Source organism: Xenia sp. Carnegie-2017, unplaced genomic scaffold (genome assembly GCF_021976095.1).
Source record: "Xenia sp. Carnegie-2017 unplaced genomic scaffold, XeniaSp_v1 HiC_scaffold_23, whole genome shotgun sequence".
Taxonomy (NCBI): Eukaryota; Metazoa; Cnidaria; class Anthozoa; order Malacalcyonacea; family Xeniidae; genus Xenia; species Xenia sp. Carnegie-2017.
Genome location: NW_025813486.1, coordinates 17,175,441 through 17,192,555, shown reverse-complemented (window position 1 = coordinate 17,192,555; position 17,115 = coordinate 17,175,441). Strand labels below are relative to the sequence as shown.

The window sequence follows — 17,115 nt, the reverse complement described above, 5'->3', positions numbered from 1 at the left end:
GCATACAAACTCTTATACAGGTCTTAGACTAAAATGGTTTCACTGCATATGATAGTATGCTCAGAATATCCAAAATTCAACTCTTTGGGATTTTGAAACAATTTGGTATCAATAATCGGGTCTTTGAGTTTCAAAGAAACCTTGATAGATTTGATACATCATAACATTCATACACATAATAGTCCAGTAGCCCGAAAGGTATATCAGCCACCCATAAGAGAACTTCTTATTTGACGGTTTTGTTATCAATATGCAATCTCACAATGCTTTTATCAATTTGGGAAGTCTTCTGCAAGTTAAGTTATTCTTCCATCTCTTATGTCTCATTCTTAACAACAATGTCCAGTGAAGATGGATTAAACTTTGTCAATACATCACAGAATGACGATCTCCAAAAATATTCATAAAGTAATTGACAAAATTCGTTAACCAATTCCGACGTTCGTACTAAACGCTTCATTGTCTTTACATTACTTACAATTTACAAGAAAGTCGTAATTATATTTGGTCGAATAAGTCAAAATTTGTCAAAATGGTCATATTTACTGATAGAAAACGACATGTTCCTGTCAGTTACCATGTAATAAACTTTTTATACTTGACAGGGGTAGTAATTAACACAAGAAAGGATAGCGTATTTAGAGCTAAATATTTTGCAATCCAGGATAAGTCAAAAAAATCCCCACGACAAAGTTGAAGAAAAATACTCACTTTATCATATGCAAACGTTATTTTTTCAAAAAAATCAATAACGAATGGCAGCAATTTCGTTGAACAAAGTGCTTCGTTTGTTAAGTTCTAGCCTATTAACGCATTCTGATTGGTTAATAGCACAAAAATGTCAACAAAAGCGCTGATTGGACTTTGTCGTTTGTAAGATGCCGGTAATTGTTGTGATCTATTTAACAAATAAACAGTTATAGATACACGGGTATGACGTCAATTGTGATAAAAACTAAAAAAGTGGCCACGAGCCGCCGGGTGAGAAATGTACATCAATGTTATTTGCTTGTGAAAATCTTAATCTTGCTTCGCAACTCTCTTCGTTTTTGTTTTGAGATTATGACCTTTGGGGAAAAAAATCCCAGTGTTCACAAACTTTAGGACCGATAAGTTCTTCACCCTTGTACTGCCGGCTATCCATCCAATAAGCGCACTTTGTGTTTTTGAGCTTTTGAATCATGTGTTACGATCTGAGGTGATAGTTCTAACCAAATCAGCGAGTTAGCTCGTGACGTCAAAGACCTGGAGTCGCGGATACTGCTCCATCTTCATCTAATCACCTGTTATCTCCGCGAATATCGCCTTGGTCGCTTCTGGACGCCATGCAATGCATTTTTTAGAATTTGGTAGCAGGCAGATCTTCGCCTTTTCTACAATATGATTGGCTCAAGAAGCAGGGAAATTTTACGGTATTCGACCGCCATCCAGAGAGTTGTTTCGTAAAACAAAATGAATAGCAAAATTTTGATTGTATACTTTTCCTCCATTTTGAATGTGATAGCTCAATCTAATCAGACTGCTTTCTTTAGCAAAAAATAAACATGTTATTTACCGTTTAAGTCAGTCCGGATATAAACATTTTTGAGTCCTCTGCTGACGTATGAAAAATGTTTCACAAAAGCACAATTCATTGCTGTTAGTATTAGTATCATAATTACAAATGAACAAACAAATAGGGAAACGCTACATCCACGGGTAAATTTTTTGCACAATTTGTTCAGCAAAAACATTCGTAGTGAAAACCACAATGGCGTAAAACCAATGTTTCACAAAAGCACCATGCAGTAAAGTTGACATTAACGAAAAGCAATGGTCAAAAAATAAAAAATAATTTGCTTCGTTGGCTGCACGCAAACTTGCACCTACGCAGTCAAAAATCACACTCATGCAGTCAAAATTCGCACTCATGCACACAAATTTGCAATCATGCACACAAAATTTGCACTCATGCACACAAAATTTGCACTCATACAGTCATAAATTGCACACATGCAGTCAAATCTTGCACACGTGCAGTCAAATCTTGCACACGTGCAGTCAAATCTTGCACACGTGCAGTCAAATCTTGCAAACGTGCAGTCAAATCTTGCAAACGTGCAGTCAAATCTTACACACGTGCAGTCAAATCTTGCACACGTGTAGGCAAATCTTGAACACGTGTAGTCAAATCTTGCACACGTGCAGTCAAGTCTTGCCACGTGCAGTCAATCGGGTCAATGCATTAGCCGAGTCTAACTTAAGCATTATGACCATGAAAAAATTCACTCAGCAAAAAATATGAAACATTAGCAAATTGTTACACGATAAAAGTTTCCTTTTTTTGAAAGTCGTCCGATGACCCTCCAGAACGTGATTCACTTTCAGCGCCCGCGCTGCAAGCAATGTCTTTATCCAGAGGTGTTCCAGGAAGACGTATAGTAAGATTTGTGGCCACGTTCATAGGAAATGCATGGATCGAATGGGGACCATCATGACCGGGGATGGTAGGTGAAGAGAGTTCGTAGGGGGATGGCGACAAAACATGAGTGGTTGTGACGTCAATCTCAGGAATTTCATCTGCAACATAAAAACGATGGCATAATATTTTCATTTTTATGGATATTATTTTGTTGCTGATATATACCAAAACACAATCCGTTCTTTTTTTCCTTAAAACGTTTAGATGAAGAAAAATACAAATGTTATAGCTGAGTAACAAATCAAACTTACATTATTTGTATGACACGCGTTCTGATTGGTCAAAACTTGTGTTTGTATTAAGTAATCGAAAAACAGAAATATAAATTGTCGTTGCTAAAAGCATTACAACTAGGAAGTTCTTAGTCCTAATATTTACGACATTACCGTGTCGTAGTTATTTCATAAAACAATTACTTCTCCCTTTCAAGTGGCTGAAAAGCACGTAATGTAAACATTTGGGAAGGTTGCTCAAGATATATAAGTAAGAAAAATCAATCCCCTTTGGCTCACGCTTCGCGCGCTATAGAGCAACATTCTCTAAGCAGTATTCCATCAAGTCGTTTACAAACAGAAAATCTTGAATAAATTTACGTCGCAAAATTGATTGAAACAAATTCAATAGGTGAGATTATTTACTTTGAAAATCTAGAACTACCTCATTTTAAAGTATTTTAAATCAACATTCAGGCATTCAAACCATCAAACGTTAACCAATCGTAAATAATTCACCGACAAAACAAACCTTCGCTTTCTTGAGTTGCCCTATGTTCATCTTCCAGTCTGTCCATTCCAAGGTTATCTTGTCCAACCTCAACACCATCATCGACACTATTTAAAAACCCACATGTCTGTTAATCGTGAGCCCGCAGCTAACCGTGGATTGAGTGAGACTAATCTCGAAAAAAGACTGGATCAAGCAACAGTATATTTGTAGTAAATAAATTTTTTAAGGCATCGCCACAGTTACTAAGGGACCAACACATTGAAAACTATGGAAAACATAGCCAACTTATGCTTTAAGATAACGCAGAAGATGAAAAACAACCTTTGTAGCGATAGTAAAGCGACTCAGAAAGAATAATCGGCCGTATAAAACAAAACCCATACAGGTTTCACTCCGAATCACTCGTAAAAAAGGCTTGTAGTTTTAAAGGATTGATAAGTTTGTGATCGTAAATGAAATTACTTAATCAGTTTGTAATTCTGAACTACGATTCCAACAATTCTAGGTGTTTCCATGCAGTTGTGGGCTATTTTTTATAGTTTTTCCACAGTAGAGTTACCGACGACAAAAAACGCGGCATTTTGATCATATTTCATCGTATTTTAGCTCTTCTATAAACTGATTTCTCTCTTAGTTATGTTCATGTAGTTACATGTTGAAAATTCTTGATTATTCTCGTATAAATCCACAATATATTTGCTGCTAGATGCTTGATCCAGTCTTATTTCGAGATCAGTGGGTGAAACGGAAAAGGATTTGAGAGATTAAAAAGAGTTGCAAATTTAGGCGGGAAAATTTCAAAATTTCTCAAATGCTTTGAAGTGCCTATATCATGTTTTTGAAGTCAGGTTTTTTATATAGTCAAAAAATTTTTATTTTCGTGGATTTTTTCTCCCTCAAAGTTGATATTTTTTGCTTGGCCGTGAGGACAAAAAACTAGGACGAGAGTCCCGATCTAACGTCAAATCGGTAACACGCTTTTAGAAAACACTATAACAGCATAGTTATTTTGTGGCTTTTCACATCGCATTTTGTTTTCATTTGCTTATATATTATAAAACAATGTTAAAAAAAATCTATTCGTATAGGCCATACACTAAAATCACCAACTTAGAGGACCAAAAAACCCACAAAGTTCAAATTTTTTAATTACAAAATATATTGCAAAAGTGTTTAAAATCGTCAAAACTATCGGAGTAACCTGGATCCAAAAACCTGATATAGACATTTAATGCAATTCCTGAATTCTACATGTGGTAAACTGCAGCAAATTAATTGTTGCAAATTTTCAAATTGTAGCTATACAGTTTGTATCAAAAACTTGATCTTCAGAAATCAACTTATTGTTATGATTTCAATGCACCATCATTTACTAAGCCTATGGATGATGCATGGGTAAAGTATTATCAGCTAAGTTCATATAGCTATTACATATTTATATTTGATATAAACATTTAAGTCTTTCTGCTCATTTGAATTTAACACAACTTCCAAAAGGAAAATCTACAAAAATATTGCAGCCAAAAGCACGCATATCAAACTGGCATTGAAATTTGGCTTATTTTATAGTTCCCCTTTTTGGTATATTTACCACCTCCAAATGTGAAAATGCTCCAAAAATCGAATAGCGTCATGAAGGAGTCTCGACTAACAAAGCTTATGTAGATAGCTGTTAAAATACAGCAAAGAAATCTAACACAGCATCTCGACATTCAATAAAAATTCTGCAAAAGATATAATCACGATGTACCTTTCCTCCACCTCAACGACGTGCGATTTTGATGAGCCAACTCTGGCAGAGCTTTGACTAGAGCTGCGAATAGAAGATCTGCTGGTAATATCTGAAGGCTCGCTTGTCACGTCACTGCGTTCATGTTTGTAAGAACCGCGGGATCCACGTGAGAATCTCGATGATGAGCGACGTAAAGTCTTCTCGCTGTTGGTCGTTGTAAACTGCGATGGTTTAGGAGTTGCTGGTCGACTTCGAGACTTTGCAAAACGAGCACTTACTCTACGTACGATCTCGCGAGCACCTTTAAAAGAAACAGATTGTTCACATGGGCTACTTTTTAATTTTTATAAAATAAACACAATGAAACGCCTTGGCGCTGATTGGTCTAGAGCTGTGTTTGCATTAACCAGTGCATAACGATCTGAGCTAAACCAATCATATCAATCAATCAATCAATCAAAGAGAATTTGCAAGTGAGTCATGAATACACGTTAGGAAAATATTAAAACACTTGTATTAATTATTCCTGTTTTGCATTACTGTTATTTTATAAAAGAAATAAAAGATGTTTTTTTGAGTTTGCACTGGCTTATGCAAACCTCGGAGATGTTTGAGAGAACTCTCGAGCATATGCAACCTTCGACCTTTGGTCTCAGGCTTACAGTGATCTGCTCTTGAGTTCTCCAAAAGTTTCCCGGTTGGCATAAGCTTGTGCAAACACAGTAAACATCTTTTATTTCTTAATTGAAACGACTTAAGAGTACGCACATTCGTTAGGTATAAAGAATGCGACTCACTTTCGCGTTTCCCGACAGAAAACGCATTTAATGCATCGAACAAATCCACCTTTTCGTAACCATGATAAGGACTGTGGGATTTTGACTGAAAATGACAGTAAAAAAACATCAATTTTGACATGCGCAACGGAAATAATGTCGTGTGCAATAAATACCAAAATTAATACCAAAGACTAAACCAAACATTTAATCTTACATTACTAGGCAAAGAAAAACATATTTGTTAGAGTAAGTAGGCATCAGGTATTCTACAACACGGAATTGTTTCTCGTAAATCCGTTACAACAGTGTCCCCCCCCCCTACCCTCCCCACGCCAAAGAAAAAATAGCATGGACATCACATGAGTAGTAGAACGTCGTGACCTTGACGTGCGTAGCCCACAAACATTAAGGCTTTGATATGAAATCTTCGACGTCACATGAAATCACATGAAACTGCAAAAAGAACATTTAAGGGAAGCCTGGGTTTGAACAACTTACATTGACATTTGTTCTTTGATATGCACATAACTGTAGAAGTGCGTGGAAAGCTAAATAAAAAAGTTATTGTGAGATTCCTTATGGAAATCAATCTTGAAATAGTTCAAAACAAACGTTAACTTTAACTTTACAAAACAGCCACGAAATCAACTAGGATGTACAATGTTTATTTCGACAAATTAACACAGATAACGACTGTTATGCAGACAAATAAAATTCACAAGAAAAAGGGCGTGACGATAAAAATATGTTGCCAAAAAAGGTGAGAGAGATGTCGGATACGCAAAAAAGAAACGGCTCATAACATGAAAGACATAAGAGAAACAAAATAAATAAAAATCTGTCCAGGGTTGTGAAAAAAATCTTATATTACATTTTTCTACTGTTCAGGGTTGTTAAAAAGTCATATATTTTTTTACTTACGGACTCGGCAAATAGGACAGAAATTGGAGCCGCTACGCAAACTGGAAGCTACAAAAGTAAAAAAAAACAAACCGTAAAACGTGGTGTAAGCAGCTGCATCATAACTGAAACACGGAAGTTTATGATATAACACAAAACAAAGTTTAATTCTACATCTTAGTTAAGATTGTGGTAAAGTTAAATTGGCTAGTACTGCCTGCCTAAGCTTCCAAACGATCACGACTTTGTGAGTGACAGTCAGGAAGAAGTACAACAAGTCCTATTTTTCAAACAATGAATAAGGCATACCACAATCACTGCAGACGCAGAGATGCCTGCAAGGCAACATCAGCGTATCACGTGTTTCACTCATGCACACCACGCAAACAACATTCTCATCCGCATATTCATCATAATCAACGTCGCATACGTCAGTGGATTTATTCTAAAGAAGAAATTCAATTAAAGTTCAGCGATATGGAAACACTTGGAGAAGGTACATATGTATAAATACAGTTCACAGTAGGGAGTAATTGGGAGAGGGTACTTAAGACTGCAGTCAGAGTTAACGAGACTATAGTGAGAATATGTAAGACTACAGTCATAGTTAAGGAGACATTAGAGAGAATATGTAAGACAACAGTCATAGTTAAGGAGACCTTAGAGAGGATATGTAAGACTACACTCATAGTTAAGGAGACCTTAGAGAGGATATGTAAGACTTCAGTCATAGTTAAGGAGACCTTAGAGAGGAAATGTAAGACTACAGTCATAGTTAAGGAGACCTTAGAGAGGAGATGTAAGACTTCAGTCATAGTTAAGGAGACCTTAGAGAGGATATGTAAGACTTCAGTCATAGTTAAGGAGACCTTAGAGAGGATATGTAAGACTACAGTCATAGTTAAGGAGACCTTAGAGAGGAGATGTAAGACTACAGTCATCGTTAAGGAGACATCAGAGAGGAGATGTAAGACTACAGTCATAGTTAAGGAGACATTAGAGAGGAGATGTAAGACTACAGTCTTAGTTAAGGAGACCTTAGAGAGGAGATGTAAGACTACAGTCATAGTTAAGGAGACCTTAGAGAGGAGATGTAAGACTACAGTAATCGTTAAGGAGACCTTAGAGAGGAGATGTAAGACTACAGTCATAGTTAAGGAGATATCAGTGAGGAGATGTAAGACTACAGTCATCGTTAAGGAGACATCAGAGAGGAGATGTAAGACTACAGTCATAGTTAAGGAGACATTAGAGAGGATATGTAAGACTACAGTCATAGTTAAAGAGACAGAGAGGATATGTAAGACTACAGTCATAGTTAAGGAGACATTAGAGAAGATATGTCAGACTACAGTCATAATTAAAGAGACAGAGAGGATATTTAAGACTACAGTCATAGTTAAAGAGACAGAGAGGATATGTAAGACTACAGTCATAGTTAAGGAGACATCAGTGAGGAGATGTAAGACTACAGTCATAGTTAAGGAGACATCAGTGAGGAGATGTAAGACTACAGTCATAGTTAAGGAGACCTTAGAGAGGAGATGTAAGACTACAGTCATAGTTAAGGAGACCTTAGAGAGGAGATGTAAGACTACAGTCATAGTTAAGGAGACAGAGAGGATATGTAAGACTACAGTCATAGTTAAAGAGACAGAGAGGATATGTAAGACTACAGTCATAGTTAAGGAGATATCAGTGAGGAGATGTAAGACTACAGTCAGTGATGTGGAGGTATGCGAATAGAGTATGTATGTAAAACTAAAGTCTTGACTAATTTCGAAATCCCAAAATTACTAGTTATTACACACCTCGTTCGTCTCGTATTTGCTTTCAAGTCCGTAAATATCATGAAGTAAATAACACAATCCATCAACCTGTTGAATAAAAATGATCAAACATTGAGTATAGCATGACGAAATAGTATAGGGAGGAATTATGAACATTTATCATATGGCAAGCGTCATTTCTGGAAAAATGGCTCGTTTTGATTCGCACGGAAACATTTTCGCCCGTTCTTTGTTTTCCGATAATGGACAACGGACTAATACACGTAATACGCAAACAAACTTCGTAAATCAAACAGCAAAACGGGGTGGGAGGGGTGGGAATTGAAACAAAAAACCATTTACAAATGTGAGTCGAAGGAAAAACAATTGGAAAACAGTTTAACTATACAGACGACACAATTTCGAACGATTTATTTTTTACTGACACAAACTAGAGATATGAAAGCTAACCGTTGAAAATCAGCAAAGACGAGAAAGAAAGAAAGATTGCTTTCAGGTAAATTATGCCATACAATAATCCTTTTAATAACATCACTTTCTCGGTTTTTACTGAGAAATATGAGACCTCTGTCTTTTTACAAACCTTGCCCTACGGTAATTTATTAGCTAAGTATTTTGTAAAAAATCATGAAATCATTGTTCTATTAAGGCTAGATACGTTGGCTAGATACGTTTTTCCACTGATACGTTGGAAATCACGCCTAAATTTAATATCGAAATTAAAAATCTTTGTGAAAAGGGGCACTTTAAATAGTTCCGAAGTTTGATAGCAACACAATTTACAAACATTGACGTGGCAGCCCGCACGTTTGGTCGTGGCAGCCCGCACGTCTGGTCGTGGCAGCCCGCACGTTTGGTCGTGCCAGCCCGCACGTTTGGTCGTGCCAGCCTGCACCTTTGGTCGTGCCAGCCCGCACGTTTGGTCGTGCCAGCCTGCACGTTTAGTCATGCCATGTAAATTTCATATTATTTGCATTTATTTTTTCGAAACTATACGTAGTTTTTGCAAAAAATTAACAACAAAAAATTTCTATATAAAGCTGCTCCATACGCGAGGCTGTACGTGGTTGAAATCCACTTACCATTTGTTTTTGCTTGAGTAACTTAATGGTAAATGTTCCATCTGAAAGCTATAGAAAAAAAGATGTGACACGAGAATGACAATATATAAGCGAATATATCATTTATAAAATAACATGTAGAAAACGCGTTTTTGATTGGTCAAAACCCATATTTGGATCGAGCCAGCTAAACATGAAAGCTTAAAATGCTTTCAGTTTCTTGGAAAAATTGGCTTTAACATTCACGCTCAACTTGAAACAATATTAGTGAATATTGTAAAACAATTACTTTGTTTTAACTGTTTAAAACACGCTTTACGTCTATATTAGGTAAGTGAGTCCGCGCCTTTTTTTGACCACTTTACACATATGGCCCCACCCCCAGCTCCACTTAAAACAGGATTTAAACTTCTCAGATCGAAAGGAAAAAAGCTTCGAACTACACAGGAAGTGTACAGAAAAAGTCAAAGAAATTTTTCCCCTTATTTCTATAGTATATGTTCATGAGAGTCACTCACAAACAATAAATATTCATGCATTAAAAAAACACGAGAGACGTATAGTTATTAGAAAGTCACAATGGATTTTATCAAGTCGTATCAATAAAGAGCACAGTTCTTTTCCATAAACCATAAAACTTGTATAGACAATATACCCAGAAAAAAGAAGAATTGCCATTGTGCGAAAAAACTTCCTTTCACCCGCAGCAAGTCACTCGGATATATAATCACTCCAGGTAATATTCAGTCAGTGTTTCAAGAAAAAGAAATGATAAGTTGTATACAAACCTTTTCAATGTTTGCCAAGGTGATATTGGAGTGTCCAGCATATTCTAAACAAAGATAAGAAACATCGATGAACAAAGTATTCGGTAGTTTGAGATAGCCGATAATTAGCATTAAAGAAACATTAATGCCAAATATAAAACTTTCAGAACATAAAATGCAGTGACAACGACAGCTAAACAATTGCAAAACATAGGAGAGAGAATATTTATACAAGAATGCTACAGTTCCTTAAAAACTTGTTTAACCTCCCCCTCCTCCCCATGTCAATTATCAATCAAGACTGTTATGCCATTGTAAGAAACATAAAACAGGCTGAAGTAAGTCAAATACACGAATATACATTACATGGTTTTACCTGCATGCCTTTAGAAAACTAAACTTATGTAATGGAATTCTGACTTAAATACGAAAATTCCGAAATAAAAACATTGTATTGTATAATACTTTTAGTAATAGCAACAACAAAAACAATTTAGTACGGCTGAAAAGATTCAGATTTCACAATTTATAGAAGGGAAATCAACAATAGATGCCATAAAGCATGCACCACGAATGATCGAAAATTGAGGAGGCGCATTTATCAATAATCACAATAGATTTCAATAGAAAATCATGACGTAAAAAATGCATACTAGAGCATACTCCCTCCCTCTTTACTCCAACCCCCCCCCCTCCTCACCCCAATCATCAATTATTCGCGGCCACTGTGAAGGCAAATTTACACGTTAATAAGATTTTGCAGTAAACTGTTTCTGTGGAGATTGAGTCACATCCCCAAAAACGAGCACTTACCATCTTCTGTCGCAGTGATGTGGATTACAACGGGAATGTGATTGGATGTTTCAGAATATATCAACTAAGAGAAAGAGGATTGGTAACGAGTTATTTATAAAAAGTCAAAAAATTTATGAGCAGAACGTCGGAGAGTTGTGAAACAAAAGAAAGAATACTGAATTATTTATAAAAAATAACTAAAACTATATGTAAATACAGAAAATCGGATAATTGAAGACAAAAAACACTAAGATATTGGGTATGAAACCAGAAAGGAATTAAATAGGACAAAATTTTTGATACAACAGGACGGAGAATTAAACTAAACAGTGACAAGAAGGACAATAACAAACGACATAAAACGACAATGATGTGAACTGAAACAAAAATTATTGAAAAAAAATAAAGATACATATTGCTTTTATCAATATTTGCCAGTTTGTTAAAATTCAAATGCTACCTCTGATTCTTTAAAATCACTGGGTTTGATCAAATGAAGCTTTCCATGCTTACAAAACGTCTGTTTGGGTCCCTTGTCAAATTGAAATGCACGTGACGTCAGCAAACTGTCATTCGTTTTGTAACTAATTAAGGAAGAAAATCCATAAGTGAACTACATATCTACAAACCAAACAAGTTACAATTGTATTTTACTTCCTAAGTACGTAAAAAGCAAGCTCTCACACGTAACAAATCTTAAAATTATTAACGCCACTGAGCCGTACATTTCATAGAACAAAAGGAAAAGTGCAGCTAATTGGGATAGTTTGGTGAAAGATTATAGCTTCAGTATGAGAGCAAAATATCTATCGGTAACCAAGGAAAATTAGTTTGAATGATTCAATATATCCGTATGGAAGAGCAGTTATTGCAGACGACAGTTCAAGGTGTTTTGAGGTTTGAAATGATCGCTGAAAATCGAAAACGTAACTTAAAATGCGCATTCATGAATCCTGATTGGAGTTCAACGGTTTTTTGATGAGTGAAAACAAGTTTAAACTGTGCATGCTGTACATACAAGTGAATAGTAGCGATCTTGCGGTGACCACAAGTACTGTAGGCACGCCTGACAATAAATGGCGGGAACGTGAAATTCAAAGACAATTTTCTCAACTCTTTACGTTTCTCTTAAATTAACTTAAAAAGAAAACTATTTGCGAAAATTCCAGAATCACAGCGTGAACTAGGTTTTTATTGAAGTTAAATTTGCTGCCAATTCCGTTTTTATTTAGTGAGTCTAGAGCGCATCAAAACCTGAGCAAAATAAGAAATAACTCACACGGCATGCCCAGAGGATAGATCCTCAAATGCAAGATAATGAATTGTGACAGAACATTTTACATCTGCATCAAAAGTGAAGTCAATGTAATAGGTTGGAGTAGAACTTTCGTCTTCTTTTCCTGTTGATTCACTGATGTGTCTAAAAAATCAATAATATTCCATCTTTAAGACCACGTAAACACTACGCCAGAGTAAAAAAGTGACGGTCGAATTTGACTGCGTTTACACTGATCTGTTTGAATTCCACTGCAGTTTTACAAGTGTTTACACATAATGTCTCTCGCTGTCAAAATTCGTTAGTTGTTTGTGAAAGATGGCGCCATTTCTTATTTGCATATTGCTAGATGTTTATATCGCTAGCCATAGGTCATAAAAAAATGATTTGTAATAATTAGAACGAAATCAGTCATTAAAAGCTTTTTAAAACGTGAAAATGTTCACCATTTTCAATTGTGCACCACAACAAGGGACAAATTAAAGAGAACTCGTATCTAAAGTGTAGCGAAATGTTAACGGTTTTCTGTTTACATGACAATGCGTAGCATTCCGTTTTCGTTCGACCACGTTTAGAAAGTGTAGTCGTATCGCTCCGAGAAAAGTGACGTTTTTCAAACAATTCTGCTTCGGTGAAGTATAAACGCAACCCGGTTCTGTTACTTTTTTGCATCGTTTTCAGAACAATCCGGAGTAGTGTAAACGTAATCTTAAAAATCTATTTAAAAGACACAGGGGCTGTTACATGAACCCGGCTAACCAGGATTCGGTGACGCGTTAAAAGATTCCGAGGCATTGAAAGGGGGCAGAACTTTAAGCTTAAAAATTAAAACTGTTTGCAAAGCGTCACAGGTCATTCCTGTGGTAAATCTGAATACGGCCAAACTGGTAGTTTCAATGTCTTGAGTAGTTATTAAATCAGAATATTGTGAAATTGGTTAAGAAGATTTATCTGATCGTGAGTATTGAATCGTTTCCATTTGCCAAAATCATTTAACGCTTCCCTGAATCTCGGCTACCCTGACTACAAATATTTTTTTGATAATGAACAAGTTATCAGTCGCAGTTACTTCTTATTCGGAGTTGCCTTTGCATGCAGGTCATTCACAAGTAACGTTTTTCCTCAAAACTTTGGGTCCTTTTTTCAGCAGAGTGGCCGTAAGTTTGGTTATGGGGAAATGTCACCTCTCTACCCAGACTCCCCCATGACAACTCTAGAAAACAACAGTAGTTGTGGGGAAATGTCACCTCTCTCTCCAGACTCCCTCATGACAACTCTAAACAACAGCAGTTCTGGGGAAATGTCTCCTCTCTCCCTAGACTCCCACATGACAACTCAGACAACAACAGCAGTTTGGGGAAATGTCACTATTCACCCTCTTGCTTCAAAATCATTGACACTGCCGACACCTCATTCTCCCTTAAAATCAAAGAAGCACTCCACATCAAAAAAACTAAACCTGACCTCAATGTTTAAGTTTTTAAATTCAATACAATGTTTAGTTTATAATACGCTCGGACGCTCCCCCTTAATTTTATTCCTTTTTATAGTTGTCATTTACGTATCATATTACTTTTATATAAACCTTGTATCATTTATTATTTCACTTATACTGAAGATGGCATCATGAGATGTGGAAACATGTCTATTTTAAAAAAACTTGTCACGTATATTAAATGCGCAAAACGAAGCATATCACACAAGCTTCATTAGTTAAGAAAATATTTATTCAAAATTTAAAGGTTAAATTTCAACCAAGAGTAATATCATAACAAAATCACAATTAGTCTGTTCAGTTTTCTCAATGTGAGTGGTGAAATTGGCTTTCTTAAGTGTCTCTGCGGACCGGATTGAGAGTCCCAACGGGACGCATCTGGCCCGCGGGCCGTATTTGGAGACCCCTGCTCTAGACAACAACAGCAGTTCTGGGGAAATGTCACCTCTCTCCCTAGATTCCCACATGAGAACTCTAAACAACAACAGCAGTTTGGGGAAATGTCACCTCTCTCCCTAGATTCCCACATGAGAACTCTAAACAACAACAGCAGTTCTGGGGAAATGTCACCTCTCTCCGTAGATTCCCACATGAGAACTCTAGACAACAATAGCAGTTTGGAGAAATGTCACCTCTCTGCCCAGACTCCCACATGAGAACTCTAAACAGCAACAGCAGTTCTGGGGAAATGTCACCTCTCTCCCTAGATTCCCACATGAGAACTCTAGACAACAACAGCAGTTTGGGGAAATGTCACCTCTCTCCCCAGACTCCCACATGACAACTCTAAACAACAACAGTAGTTCTGAGGAAATGTCACCTCTCTCCCCAGACTCCTACAAGACAACTCTAGACAACAGCAGTTCTGGGGAAATGTCACCTCTGACAACTCAGAACAGACAGACAACTCTAGACAGCAACAGCAGTTCTGGGGAAATGTCACCTCTCTCCCTAGATTCCCACATGAGAACTCTAGACAACAACAGCAGTTTGGGGAAATGTCACCTCTCTCCCCAGACTCCCACAAGACAACTCTAGACAGCAACAGCAGTTCTGGGGAAATCTCAGACTCCCACATGACAACTCTAGACAACCAGCAGACTCTCTCCCCAGACAAGACAACTCTAGACAGCAACAGCAGTTCTGGGGAAATGTCACCTCTCTCCCCAGACTCCCACAAGACAACTCTAGACAACAACAGCAGTTCTGGGGAAATGTCACCTCTCTCCCCAGACTCCCACATGACAACTCTAGACAACAACAGCAGTTTGGGGAAATGTTTCCTCCTTACTCCAACTCCCATGTGACAACTCTAGACAACAACAGCAGTTCCAACTCTCCATGACTGACAACTTAGAAACAACAGCAGTAAATGTTTCACTCCAACTCCCATGTGACAACTTCAAATACATACTTCACAAGCCTTAAAGAATCTTTACGTAAATTCAACAAGCTCCGCAGCATTTTGGTAGGTTCGGACTTTGATGGTTCTGGATATGGAAACTAAAAAAATTGCGAAAAAAGGCAAAATAAAAGTATTGCAACAACATTCATAAATAACAGCATTCATAAATTTCAAATGAAAAACATAACAGTATCCTTCTGACGCTATCAATTTACAACACAATACAAAATGAAAAACCCCTTGATGATTCTCCTCTTGCAAATTTAAGACTTAAGTTATGATGGAAAACCAAACCACAATTTAGTTGGCTTTTTATTAAACTCAAATCTTAAGTTTGAAATTTGTAAATCTTCAAAGTTTGTTTGGTTGTAATACAAACAAAAAAGTTTGAACAAAATATGACTATCAATAGCAAAATAAATGTTTACACATTTTAATATGCTATGCTTCACATTCTTAAGATAAACGATTTGACACAATGGGGGGAGATTGTGTGGTTGTTTCTAGACAAATTTAGCAGCTGAGCATTAGGAAAACAACAACAAAGACTTTGTTCAAGTTGTCAAGGTAAGTGACATACAAACAATAAAAAAGTCTGCCCACAGAGTAATTAAAGAAAAACATTGTGTCAAACTATAGATGTAAATTTCAGTAGTTAAACATCATAGTGGTTGAAATCAAATAAACCATTGTCCTACGGACAAAACGAAACAACAACTCGTTGATGCGGCAACTTGACAGATACAGCTGCAAAACAATATGCATTTTCATTTAAAGCAAGTCTTCCTTGTCTTTCATCAAACTAATTTTCTTCATTCTCTTAAACAAATAATGAAAACGAAATTGCCTGATTCCAAAGTTGATAATTAAACAAGCTTTTCGTCATTTCTTTAGTTAAACAGCTCCTACTGTATGATTGATATCTATTTATTATGTAACAAATAATTGTTTATACCGAAGCTGGTTTTGACGGTAGAAAGTTCAAGTCACTGTTATCGCCAAACAGAAAGCATTCGGGCTGAGTTCCCGTGAACATCTGATCACCCATGATGAAATGACTTGAGAAATAATTCCCTAAAGAGGACAATGTTTGAAACATCATATAAAGTCAGAGACTTTAAAATTTAAAGAGCAATTCTTCTTACCGGATTTCGCTGGATATCTGTAACTCATGAAAGACATATTAAAATTTTCTACCTCTCCATCTTGTCGGCTATAAAGTATACCCATTTTTAAGACTCAAACAGGAAAGAATTGTAACAGAAAGCAGCCACAACAAGAATAACTTTAAAACTGCGCCATGTCAACTATCAACTAATTGTAAGATTGCCTGTAATTTCCTATACGTCAAAATGACATGACGAATTCGTCTATTATCTAATTACGTAATGCGTTAAACAATCGGCTAAACTAACACCAATGTTATGCAACTGGCTAAAACGGCAAAAAGGTTCAATTTTTAAATCACCATCTTTTGAAATGTGTGCTAAAAGAAAACGTGAATATTAAAACTTCTGAGATTCATTCTAAAGAAGACTTGCGTACCATATCCAACTGTCACCACACTGGCACTCCTCTTATCTATCTAAGTCTCAAATAAGAATTTTTTTTCAATTTCCAGCCATTACACTATATTAAATGGTCAGAGCAAAGTGAGGGAAGTGACAATCAGAATACAAAATTACTCTAATCAACAATCGATGACGAGTACCTTAGTATCTGTCTAACTACTACACTATTGTCACTTGTCACCTTCAAGAAGCGCTGTATCTAGACATGATTGCTTCTTACTTTTTGGAATTCGGCACTAGCTAAATGTTCTTAATTCAAACAATATAAAACAATGTAAAACCGTACGGTCTACTGTTTAAACGCACGATGCATAGAACTTATAAAGTAGTGGGTTTTCCCAGTTTGAACTTTAAACA

General features: G+C 36.4%; 1 protein-coding gene across 1 annotated transcript; it reads right to left on the bottom strand.

The window, feature by feature from the left end:
- Nucleotides 1-1,527: 1,527 nt before the first annotated feature.
- Nucleotides 1,528-16,498, bottom strand: LOC124448799 (E3 ubiquitin ligase RNF157-like). Its single transcript, XM_046999773.1, has 16 exons — nucleotides 16,333-16,498; nucleotides 16,143-16,261; nucleotides 15,197-15,285; nucleotides 12,291-12,431; nucleotides 11,472-11,595; nucleotides 11,030-11,093; nucleotides 10,238-10,281; nucleotides 9,471-9,518; nucleotides 8,410-8,475; nucleotides 6,908-7,043; nucleotides 6,620-6,667; nucleotides 6,197-6,246; nucleotides 5,717-5,801; nucleotides 4,938-5,220; nucleotides 3,206-3,291; nucleotides 1,528-2,559 (listed from the first exon to the last, which is right to left on the bottom strand). Exons 1-16 carry the CDS (start codon nucleotides 16,415-16,417, stop codon nucleotides 2,300-2,302), a joined length of 1,728 nt encoding a protein of 575 aa, XP_046855729.1. The 5' UTR covers nucleotides 16,418-16,498; the 3' UTR covers nucleotides 1,528-2,299.
- Nucleotides 16,499-17,115: the final 617 nt, after the last annotated feature.